The following is a 12,445-nucleotide window of genomic DNA, read 5'->3' as shown; positions in this document are numbered from 1 at the left end:
GGCTGTAACTCTTCCCTCTCCATGTTTTTCTTTTCCAGGTGTTTTCCTGTTTCTCCCTGACCTTCAGGTAGGAATTTTCCCTCCCCCTGAGTTGTTTATTCCCAACTCTTATCCCGTTTCTCCCGAGGGAGAGAATTCCCCACATTCCCAGTCTTTATTTCCCTCTGAATTCCCAAATCCCTGATTTCCTCATCCACAAAGGTTGGGAATTGCCTTTTCCTGGGAGTTTTGCCAAAGGGATGGTGAAAATTCCCACTGGTGTCCAGAGCCGGGAATTTTAGGGAATGGAAACAGCAGGAAAACTGGGAAAGAGCCGATTTTCAGGAATTAAACAACGGAAGAACCACTTTAAGAGGAGCAAAATCTTGGAAACACCGAGTGGAATGTTTGGATTTGGATTTATTGGGATTTATTCCCGTTTCCCTCTTGGATCTCCGACCTCTCATCCCGAATTTCCAGGCTGGGATTTGGCGCCTGCAAAGAACAAACATTCCCAAAACCTCGGAATCCCAAACTTCCAGCGGAATTTTGGGGTGGAAAACTGTGGAAAACCCCCTTTTTCCCGGTTTATTTCGGGAAAACCGACGGACACGGAGCAGAAAACTTCACTTTTCCCGATTTTAAGCTTTGAATTCCTTAAAAATCCGCTTTTTTTTTTGCTGAGGGAGCAAAAAACGCCTCGGGAATGGCGGGAATCTTTTTTTTGGGAATGGTTGGGGGCTTCAATCGCCCAAAAATCGGGATTGGGATTGGGAAAATCCTTCTGGATGAAACCACAGTGATGTTCTTTTCCTTGCTGTTGGAAATGGGAATAAATTGGGGGGTTTTTTTGGGGATGTTTGTCCATGAATTCCATGGAATTCTGGGAATTTCCTGGGTGTTCTGTTGAATTAAATGCGTTAATTAACGAGTGGGTTAATTATTAATTAATTTGCATCTTGTTCCTGGTGATTCCTGAAAAAATTGGGAATTTTCTCTGATGTTATCCCTGTTTTTTTTAATGCTTTCCTAGGAGTTAAAAAAAGTAAGTACCGTCCTTCTGTCAGGGGTTTTTTTTTGGGAATCCTGGAAAAATCCGGGAATTTCGGAGGGAGGGGGATTTGTTGGATAAAATGGGGTGGAGTTTGCTTGGAATTCTGGGATTTTCCAGGTTTTTTGGGGTTTTTTGGGGGTTTTTTTTGGTTTTTTTTAATTAATTTCAGCTCTTTGGATTTGTGGGATTGGAGGGAATCTCCTGGGAATTCTTCCCTAGGGAATTCCTCTGGAATTCCTCAATGAGGGGGTTGGAATTCTAGGGGTGCTTCAAAATTGGAGGGAAAAAAATCACTTTTAATTAAAAAAATAAGTGTAAAATCCTAAATTTTAGGGGTTTTTTTAAGTGGAAAATCAGATGGAAATAAAAATGTATTTTTATTTTATATTTGTAGAAATATTATATTATTATTTATATTTTATTTATAGGTATTATTATTTAATTATTTTTAAAATTATTTATTATTTTATTATTATTTATTATTTATTATTATTAATAATTTAAAAATATTAATTTAAATTTAAAAATTATTATTATAGGTGTATATTATTAAATATATATTTATTTAGTTGCTCTTAATATTTTAATTAATTTTATATTAATTAATTTTATATTTCCAGGACTGTTATTTTAATAGTAATTTAGATTTTTAGGAGTTCTTGTGCAAAAATCACTTGTAAATAAAAATAATTTCTATATTAATTATTATAAAGAAATAAATTATTATACATAAATAAATTATTATAAATAAATTATTATAAATGAATTATTATAAATAAATTATTATAAATAAATTATAAATAAATTATTATAATTAAAAATATTTCAATATTAATGGAATATATGATATTAATTTATATTTTAGGGGTTTATGCAAAATGATCTATAATTAAAAAGTATATTAAATAATTAAAAATATATTAAACCCCCAATTTTAGGGGTTTTTTTGGGTGGAAAATCAACTGGTAATAAAAAAATAATTTTTGTTTTGTATTTTTAGAAAGATTATTTTATATTAATTTTTATCAATTTAGTTTTATTTTATATTTACTGGGTTTAGTGGTATTAATTATTTAATATTTAATATTAATACTTAAATAGTATTTTAATTATTTGTATTTTATATTTATAGACTCATAGTTTAAAATATTTTATGTTTTATTGGAAATGTATAATTTATATATAATTATTTTATATATAATTCAATATTAATGGAATATTTTTTTATTAATTTCTGTGTTAAGGGTTTGTGAAAAATCGCTTATAATTAGAAATATTTTCTATTTATTTAAATATTAATAGATTTATAATAATTTATATATTGAAAAAATTGAGGTTTAAAAATTGAGGTTTAAAAATTGAGGTTTAAAAATTAAAGTTTAAATTTAAAAATTGAGTTTAAAATCAAAGTTTAAAAATTAAGTTTAAAAATTGAGGTTTAAAAATTAAAGTTTAAATTTAAAAATTAGGTTTAAAAATTGAGGTTTAAAAATTGAGGTTTAAAAATTGAAGTTTAAAAGTTGAGGTTTAAAAATTGAAGTTTAAAAATTGAAGTTTAAAAATTGAAGTTTAAAAATTGAAGTTTAAAAATTGAAGTTTAAAAATTGAAGTTTAAAAATTGAAGTTTTAAAATTAAAGTTTAAATTTAAAAATTGAGTTTAAAATTAAAGTTTAAAATTAAGTTTAAAAATTGAGGTTTAAAAATTGAGGTTTAAAAATTAAGTTTAAAATTCAATTTAAAAATTAAGTTTAAAAATTAAGTTTAAAATTCAATTTAAAAATTGGAAGTTTAAAAATTGAAGTTTAAAAATGAAGTTTAAAAATGAAGTTTAAAAATGAAGTTTAAAAATGAAGTTTAAAAATAAAGTTTAAAAATAAAGTTTAAAAATAAAGTTTAAAAATACAGTTTAAAAATTGAGGTTTAAAAATTGAAGTTTAAAAATTGAAGCTTAAAAATTGAGGTTTAAAAATTAAGTTATAAAAATTTAAGTATAAAATTCAAGTTTAAAATGTGTTTAAAATTAAGTTAAAAATTGAGTTTTAAAAATGGAAGTTTAAAAATTGAAGTTTAAAAATTAAGTTTAAGAATTGTGTTTAAAAATGGAAGTTTAAAAATGGAAGTTTAAAAATTATGTTTAAAAATTAAGTTTAAAATTAAGTTTAAAAATTGAGTTTAAAAAATTAGTTTTAAAATTAAGTTAAAAAATTAAGTTAAAAATTAAGTTAAAAATTAAATTAAAAATTAAATTAAAAATTAGGTTAAAAATTGAAAGTTTAAAAATTGAAGTTTAAAAATTGAAGTTTAAAAATTGAAGTTTAAAAATTGAAGCTTAAAAATTAAGTTAAAAATTGAATTTTAAAATTAAGTTTAAAAATTGAGTTTAAAAATTGAGTTTAAAATTTAAGTTCAAAAACTACAGTTTAAAATTGGAGCCTAAAATTAGAGCTTAAAAATTGAAGTTTAAAATTAAGTTTAAAAAATTAGGTTTAAAATTAAGTTAAAAAATTAAGTTAAAAATTAAGTTAAAAATTAAATTAAAAATTAGGTTAAAATTTGAAAGTTTAAAAATTAAAGTTTAAAACTTGAAGTTTAAAAATTAAAAATTATGTTTAAAAATTGAGTTTAAAGGTAAAGTTTAAAAATTGAGTTTAAAAATTAAGCTTAAAAATAAAATTTAAATTTAAATTTAAAACCAGAAGTGGAATTTGCCGCTATTTGGGATTCCTAATCCCAAATAAAATCCCACTTTTCCATCAACCACCCTTTTCCTTGGGAAAACACAACCCTGGACCGGGAACAACCGGGAAAAACTCCGGAATTGGGAGCAATTTTTCTCTTAAAATTTTACTTGGATGGTTTAAAACTTGGGAATTCCCAGGGATTTCCTCAAAATCCCATTTTTTTTTTTTAATTGTTTTTTTAATGTGGAAAAACCAAAACGGGAAGTTTAAAACACTGGGAAAGAAATTCGGGATATTTTGGGAAAAACATTTTGAGCTTCCTCGGAATTCAAATTCCCGAAAGAGGGGGAAAAATGGGATGAAAAAAAAAATGAATATTCCCGATTTTCCTGAGGAAAACTTCCCGCTTTGCTGTGCTTGTTCTGTCCCCTCTTCCCTTGTTTTATTTTTTTTGGGAAAGATGAGAACCATAAAAATCCCTGCCCGGCCTGAGAAAACCTGCTTGGAAAACCACAAATCCCAGGAATGCGGCGGGCGGATCCCAGCGGCTCCTCCCAAATCAACGAGCGTCTGCCCGAGGAATCCGTGGATGGAGAGCTCAAAAAATCCCGGAATGGGAAGAAACAACGGAAAAGGAAGCGCTCTCCCAAATCCCGGAGCGGTGGCGATTCCCGCCCGGAATTCCTGCTGGGAATGGCGGCCGAGCGTGTGTGGTTCGATAAACCCTTGTACGACCGGGCGGAAAACATTTACAGGGAAAAACTCCTGGATTCCTGGAGTGGGGAAGCGCCTGGAAGTCCCAAATCCCTGAAGAATTCCCGACGAGTTCGGGGTGAAATCCAACCCCGCCATTCCCAAAATCAAAGCGTTCCGCGCTGTCCCACGAGAATTTTCCGCCTGCCACCACGTCATCCACGGGGTTTGGATCAACAAGCCGGATTTCGATAAAGCCGAGGGAACGTTCATGGAAAAATCCCAACTTTTCCCGCCTCCCGCTTTCCTGGTTATCCCATCCCCCGGTTGGAATTCCGGGTTAGGAACGCCGGACGGGGTTACGGCACCGCCCTGCCCCTCCTGCCATTCCCAGCTCCGCCATTCCCGCTTTTCCCGGCTCGGAGCGGGCACCGGTGAGCGGGAAGCCGCAGATTCCCAGCTGGGGAGCGCTGGTGGCGGCGGAAGCGTGGCTGGAAAAGCCCCTGTACGACAGCGCCGAGAGGAATTTCTACGAGAGGATTTTCTCCCGGAATTCCCAGCGGGAAAACGACCAGGAAAATCCCAAAAAAAGCGGGAAGAGAGAGGAAATTCCCGGAATTCCCGAGGATATCCCGGCTTGTTTCTTCCTGCACCGGGATAGTGAATCCATCTGGCTCCACAAGCTCTCCTACGACAGAGCTGAATCCCGTTTTTTTTCCATGGAAGCTTCCAGAGCTGCCGGGATTCGGGAATCTCCCTTGGGAAATCCTTCCCCGCCCATCCCGGCTCCGGGAATGAAGTAGGAGATGTTTTATTTGGAAGGGATGATGGGAAGGGGAAGGAGGGAGGTGGGAACAAGCAAAGAATTCCCGGGATTCAGCCAGAAGGAGTTTTGCATGTGGAGAAGATCGGGAGGAATTCCTTGCGGGAATTCCTTGTGGGAATTTTCCCCTCCCTGCTCCTGATTGGATTCTGGTGGATGAAGGTTGGGAATGGTGTTCCCTCCCTTTTTTTTTGTTTTCCATGGATTCAGGACCTTCCTCCTTTCCATCCCCTCATTCCATGTCCAACTGAGCGGCATTCCCAGCTGGAAGAAGGTTTGGAGATGAATTTAGGGAAGGATTCCTTTGGGAATACGAGCTTTGGGCTTCAGGTTCCGGAGGGAAAAGGTTGTAACATTCCAGGGGATTTTTGGGATCCTCTCCAAAGGCTGGTGCTCCCTCCCTTTTTTTTTTTTGTTTTCCATGGATTCAAGACCTTCCTCCTTTCCATCCCCTCATTCCATGTCCAACTGAGCGGCATTCCCAGCTGGAAGAAGGTTTGGAGATGAATTTAGGGAAGGATTCCTTTGGGAATGCTTTGGGATCCTCTCCAAAGGCTGGTGCTGGGATAGAGCTGAGATTCCCAGGAAAAAAAGAGTTCTTGGAGCATCAACCTTTTATTCATCTCTTGGCTTCCCTGGCAGCGTTTTCTTGGAAAACTCTGGGATTTGGGATGATTTGGGATGGAACCTGATCCTGGGATGGTTTTCCTTGTGCTGCTCCATCCCTGTTTTCCACCTGCTCCAATCCTGGCTCCATCCCCATTCCCAGCTGGAATTCAAACCTCATCCCATCCCCTCTTCCCATTTCCCTTCAAATCCAGCCCCCTCTGGAAGCTGCTCCTTAAAAATCCCACTGGGGCTGCTTTATCCTGGTTTTCCCATGGAATTCCAGGCATTTTTCCCATGTAGGGACAGGGATTTTTCCATGATTTTTCCATGTAGTGACAAGGATTTTTTTTCCATGGAATTCCAGGCATTTTTCCATAGGGATTTTTTTCCCTGTAGTGATTTTTCCATAGGGATTTTTTTCCCTGTAGTGATTTTTCCATAGGGATTTTTTTCCATGTAGTGATCAGGATTTTTCCATGGAGTGCCAGGGATTTTTCCATTCTTTTCCCATGTAATGCCAGAGATTTTTTTCCATACAATGCCAGGGATTTTTTCCAGGAATTTTTTCCCTGTAGTTCCAGGCCTGTCCCTTCCAAATATTCCTGATGATTATCACAATTTTTCCTGGAGAAATTGTGGATTTTCCATGCCTGGAAGTGTCCAAATCCAGCTTGGACAGATCTTGGCTCATCCTGATCCATGGAAAGCGGGAATGGGGTTGGAATTACAAACCCTTCCCATCCCTTTCCACCCAAACCATTCCACAATTTCACATTCCCCTTCCCTTGGAATTCTCCACAAGCTCCAGAGTGGGAGCAACTTGGGGTTTTCCCCGGAAAAATCCCTGTCATTCCATGGGAAAAATCCCTCTCATTCCTTGTGAAAAATCCCTGTCATTCCATGGGAAAAATCCTTGTAATTCCATGGGGAAAATCTCTGACACTACAGGGAAAAATCCCTGTCATTCCCTGTGAAAAATCCCTGTCATTCCATGGGGAAAATCCTTGTAATTCCATGGGGAAAATCTCTGACACTACAGGGAAAAATCCCTCTCATTCCATGGGGAAAATCCCTCTCATTCCATGGGAAAATCCTTCTCATTCCATGGCGAAAATCTCTGTCATTCCCTGTGAAAAATCCCTCTCATTCCCTGGGAAAAATCCCTCTCATTCCATGGAAAAATCCCTGTCATTCCCTGGGAAAAATCCCTGTCATTCCATGGGAAAAATCCCTCTCATTCCCTGGGAAAAATCCCTCTCATTCCATGGGAAAAATCACTCTCATTCCATGGGGAAAATCTCTGACACTACAGGGAAAAATCCCTGTCATTCCATGGGAAAGATCCCTCTCATTCCATGTGAAAAATCCTTCTCATTCCCTGGGAAAAATCCCTCTCATTCCATGGGAAAGCCCCCTGACACTACAGGGAAAAGTCCCTTTCATTCCACTGGAAAAATCCCTGTCATTCCATGGAAAAAATCCTCTCATTCCATGGAGAAAAATCCTTCTCATTCCATGGGAAAAATCCTTCTCATTCCATGGGAAAAATCCTTCTCATTCCATGGGAAAAATCCCTGTAATTCCCTGGGAAAAATCCCTCTCATTCCCTGGGAAAAATCCCTCTCATTCCATGGGGAAAATCCTTGTAATTCCATGGGGAAAATCCCTCTCATTCCACGGGAAAAATCCCTGTCATTCCATGGGAAAAATCCCTGTAATTCCCTGGGAAAAATCCCTCTCATTCCCTGTGAAAATCCCCATCATTCCCTGTGAAAAATCCCTGTCATTCCATGGGGAAAATTCCTGTCATTCCCTGTGAAAAATCCCTGTCATTCCATGGGGAAAATCCCTGTCATTCCATGGGAAAAATCCCTGTCATTCCACTGGGAAAAATCCCTGTCATTCCCTGGGAAAAATCCCTCTCATTCCATGGTGAAAAATCCCTCATCATTCCACTGGGAAAAATCCCTGTCATTCCATGTGGAAAAATTCCTCTCATTCCATGGGGAAAATCCCTGTCATTCCATGGGAAAAATCCCTGTCATTCCATGGGAAAAATCCCTCTCAATCCATGGGAAAAATCCCTCTCATTCCATGGGAAAAATCCCTCTCATTCCATGGAGAAAAATCCCTCTCATTCCATGGGGAAAATCTCTGTTGTTCCATGGGAAAAATCCCTCTCATTCCACGGGAAAAATCCCTGTCATTCCATGGGGAAAATCCTTGTAATTCCATGGGGAAAATCTCTGACACTCACAGGGAAAAATCCCTGTCATTCCACTGGAAAAATCCCTGTCATTCCCTGGGAAAAATCCCTGTCATTCCATGGATAAAAATCCTTTCATTCCATGGGAAAAATCCCTGTCACTACAGGGAAAAATCCTTGTCATTCCCTGTAAATAAATCCTTGTCATTCCATGGGGAAAATCCCTGTCATTCCCTGTGAAAAATCCCTGTCATTCCCTGTAAAAATTCCCACCCCCCAGGCCAAACTCCCAACTCCCAAATCCCCTCTCCCACCCCCTAAAATCCCTGGAAAGCTTTTTTTTCGGGAACAAAACCAGACCAGGTCACCGCTCCTTAATCCTCTTTATCCTCAACCTTTAAATAAACCCTTTCCCACCATGCCTTGGGCCCGGAAAACATTCCCAGGGAACCTTCCCCGCTTCCCATCCTTGTTTTTCCTGACTCCTGGCTCTGTTTTTCCCAGGAAAATGGCTCTGGATCATTTCCTGCACGACAAGGTGTGGTTGGAGAAGCACAAATACGACGATGCCGAGCGCAGGTTCTACGAGCGCCTCAACGGCCCCTTGGGAGGCTCCTCCCGCCCCCAGGTAATTCCAGACCTCGGGAATTCCCACTGGGATTTGGGAGGGAATTGGCCAAGGGGGTTTTTCCACTCAGGGCTGGGTTTTTCCCGAGTTTTCCCGGTTATTCTGGGATTTTTCCAGGGATTTTCCCTCATAGTCTCAGGAATTTTTCCCTCATAGTGCCAGAGATTTTTCCAGGGATTTTTCCCTCATAGTGCCAGGGATTTTTCCAGGGATTTTTCCCTCATAGTGTCAGGGATTTTTCCCTGTAGTAACAGGGATTTTTCCAGGGATTTTCCCTCATAGTGCCAGGGATTTTTCCCTGCAGTGCCAGGGATTTTTCCCCAGGGATTTTTCCCTGTCTACGAGCGCCTCAACGGCCCCTTGGGAGGCTCCTCCCGCCCCCAGGTAATTCCAGACCTCGGGAATTCCCACTGGGATTTGGGAGGGAAGGTGGGAAAGGGGTTCCCGCTCTCAGGGTTGGGTTTTTCCCGAGTTTTCCCGGTTATTCCGGGATTTTTCCAGGGATTTTCCCTCATAGTCTCAGGAATTTTTCCCTCATAGTGCTAGAGATTTTTCCCAGGGATTTTTCCCTCATAGTCTCAGAGGATTTTTCCAGGGATTTTCCTCATAGTCCCAGGGATTTTTCCATGTAGTACAGGATTTTTCCAGGGATTTTTCCCTCATAGTGCCAGGGATTTTTCCCCAGGATTTTTCCTGTCTTTGAGCTCCTCAACAACCCCTTGGGAGGCTCCTCCCGCCCCCAGGTAATTCCAGACCTCGGGAATTCCCACTGGGATTTGGGAGGGAATTGGGCAAGGGGGTTTTTCCACTCAGGGCTGGGTTTTTCCCGAGTTTTCCCAGTTATTCCGGGATTTTTCCAGGGATTTTCCCTCATAGTCTCAGGAATTTTTCCTCATGTCAGTAGATTTTCCAGGGATTTTTCCCTCATAGTGCCAGGGATTTTTCCAGGTATTTCCATCATAGTCTCAGGGATTTTTCCCTCATAGTGCCAGAAATTTTTCCATGAATTTTTCCCTGTAGTTCCAGGGATTTTTCCCTGCAGTGCCAGGGATTTTTCCCCAGGGATTTTTCCCTGTCTTTGAGCTCCTCAACAACCCCCTGGGCGGCTCCTCCCGCCCCCAGGTAATTCCAGACCTCGGGAATTCCCACTGGGATTTGGGAGGGAATTGGGCAAGGGGGTTTTTCCACTCAGGGCTGGGTTTTTTCCGAGTTTTCCCGGTTATTCCGGGATTTTTCCAGGGATTTTCCCTCATAGTCTCAGGGATTTTTCCCTGTAGTAACAGGAATTTTTCCAGGGATTTTCCCTCATAGTCTCAGGGATTTTTCCAGGTAGTGACAGAGATTTTTTCCAGGGATTTTTCCCTCATAGTAACAGGGATTTTTCCAGGGATTTTCCCACATAGTACCAGGGATTTTTCCCTGCATTGCCAGGGATTTTCCCTCAGTCTCAGGAATTTTTCCCTGTAGTAACAGGGATTTTTCCCTCATAGTCTCAGGGATTTTTCCATGTAGTAACAGGGATTTTTCCAGGGATTTTTCCCTCAGTCTCAGGGATTTTTCCAGGTAGTAACAGGGATTTTTCCAGGGATTTTTCCCTGCAGTGCCAGGGATTTTTTTCCAGGGATTTTTCCCTGTCTTTGAGCTCCTCAACAACCCCCTGGGTGGCCCCTCCCGCCCCCAGGTAATTCCAGACCTCGGGAATTCCCACTGGGATTTGGGAGGGAATTGGCCAAGGGGGTTTTTCCACTCAGGGCTGGGTTTTTCCCGAGTTTTCCCGGTTATTCCGGGATTTTTCCAGGGATTTTCCCTCATAGTGTCAGGGATTTTTCCAGGTAGTAACAGGGATTTTTCCCTCATAGTCTCAGGGATTTTTCCATGTAGTTACAGGGATTTTTCCAGGGATTTTTCCCTCATAATGCCAGGAATTTTTCCATGTAGTTCTTGAGATTTTTTCCAGGGATTTTTCCCTGGAGTGCCAGGGATTTTTCCAGGTAATTCTTGAGGATTTTTCCAGGGATTTTTCCCTCATAGTCTCAGGGATTTTTCCATGTAGTAACAGGGATTTTTCCAGGGATTTTTCCCTCATAGTGCCAGGGATTTTCCCATGTAGTAACAGGGATTTTTCCAGGGATTTTTCCCTCATAGTCTCAGGGATTTTTCCAGGTAGTAACAGGGATTTTTCCAGGGATTTTTTTCTGTAGTGCCAGAAATTTTTTCCATGGATTTTCCCACATAGTGCCAGGGATTTTTCCCTGGAATAACAGGGATTTTTCCTAGGATTTTTCCCTGTAGTGTCAAAGTTTTTTCCAATGGAATGCCAGGGATTTTTCCCTGTAGTTCCAGGAATTTTTTTCCAGGGATTTTTCCCACATAATGCCAAAGATTTTTCCCATGGACTGACAGAGTTTTCTCCCTGTAACACCAGGAATTTTTTTCCAAGGATTTTTCCATGTAGTGCCAGGGATTTTTCCAGAGGGAGTTTTTCCCTGGAGTACCAGGGATGGAACTGAGGAGTTTTGAGGTGGAAAAACTGGAGAAAAAGCTGGAAAATCCAGCTGAAATATCCCAAAATAATTCCCTTGGGAAGCTCCTGAGCTTCTTAACTCTTGGAAGAGTGAAATTATTCCCAACTTCCCACTTTTCCCTGGGATTTCAGGGATTTCTGGAGTTTTATCAACTGGTTTTTTTCCATGGAAAAATATCCCCAAGGCCTGGAAGTTCTTCCCATTGGGATGGATCCAACCTCGTGTCCCTCTTTTCCTGCCTCTTTATCCCAAGATTTAGGGCTTGGGAGGAGTTTTCCCAGTTTTTAGGGGGGGAAAGGGAAGGGAATTCCTGGGAAAGGGAATCTTTAAATCCAGGGGAAGGGGTTTTTTTTGGCAGCAGGAAAACAGGGAATAAAGAATTCCCTGTGTGCTGGAATTTTGGGTCTGGATACAAGGTTTGGAATCAGGGCTGGCACTTCTTGGGAATATTCCATAAAAATCTTCCACTTCCTTCCTAAACTGTGGGAATTCCATGGAAAAAAAACCTCCCTGGGGCTGGATTTTTAGGGAATACTGGAACTATTCCAACCCCAGGCAGGAGGACAAGGAAAAAAATTCCCTGTGTGCTGGAATTTTGGGTCTGGATAAAAGGCTTGGAATCAGGGCTGGCACTTCCTGGACACAGGGAATATTCCATAAAAAACTTCCACTTCCTTCCTAAACTGTGGGAATTCCATGGAAAAAAAACCTCCCTGGGGCTGGATTTTTAGGGAATATTGGAGTCATTCCAACCCCAGGCAGGAGGACAGGGAAAAAAATTCCCTGTGTGCTGGAATTTTGGGTCTGGAAGGTTTGGAATCAGGGCTGGCACTCCCTGAATACAGAGAATATTCCATAAAAACCTGCCTGGGGCTGGATTTTTAGGGAATACTGAAGTCATTCCCACCCTTTTTAAGGAATATTGGAGTTATTCCAACCCTTTTGCAGCTTTCAAAGGATTCCAGGCAGGAGCACAGGGAAAAAAATTCCCTGTGTGCTGGATACAAGGTTGGAATCAGGGCTGGCACTTCCTGGGAATATTCCATAAAAAACTTCCACTTCCTTCCTAAACTGTGGGAATTCCATGGACAAAACCTCCCTGGGGCTGGATTTTTAGGGAATATTGGAGTCATTCCAACCCCAGGCAGGAGGACAGGGAAAAAATTCCCTGTGTGCTGGAATTTTGGGTCTGGATACAAGGCTTGGAATCAGGGCTGGCACTTCCTGAACACAGGGAATATTCCAT

General features: G+C 39.9%; 2 protein-coding genes across 2 annotated transcripts; both read left to right on the top strand.

The window, feature by feature from the left end:
- The first annotated feature begins 4,240 nt into the window (after nt 1-4,240).
- LOC126635205 (uncharacterized) lies at nt 4,241-9,063 on the top strand. The gene is made up of 3 exons (XM_050306231.1): nt 4,241-4,540; nt 4,753-5,207; nt 8,551-9,063. Exons 1-3 carry the CDS (start codon nt 4,241-4,243, stop codon nt 8,828-8,830), a joined length of 1,035 nt encoding a protein of 344 aa, XP_050162188.1. The 3' UTR covers nt 8,831-9,063.
- LOC126635204 (uncharacterized) lies at nt 5,237-7,712 on the top strand. Its single transcript, XM_050306230.1, has one exon. The coding sequence runs from the start codon at nt 6,540-6,542 to the stop codon at nt 7,611-7,613; it is 1,074 nt and encodes a 357-aa protein (XP_050162187.1). The 5' UTR covers nt 5,237-6,539; the 3' UTR covers nt 7,614-7,712.
- Nucleotides 9,064-12,445: the final 3,382 nt, after the last annotated feature.

This window comes from Myiozetetes cayanensis, unplaced genomic scaffold, assembly GCF_022539395.1.
Source record: "Myiozetetes cayanensis isolate MyiCay16 unplaced genomic scaffold, myiCay2020 scf1148, whole genome shotgun sequence".
In the NCBI taxonomy this organism is placed as follows: domain Eukaryota; kingdom Metazoa; phylum Chordata; class Aves; order Passeriformes; family Tyrannidae; genus Myiozetetes; species Myiozetetes cayanensis.
Note: the sequence above shows the minus strand (reverse complement) of the source record. Positions and strands in the feature narration are given on the sequence as shown.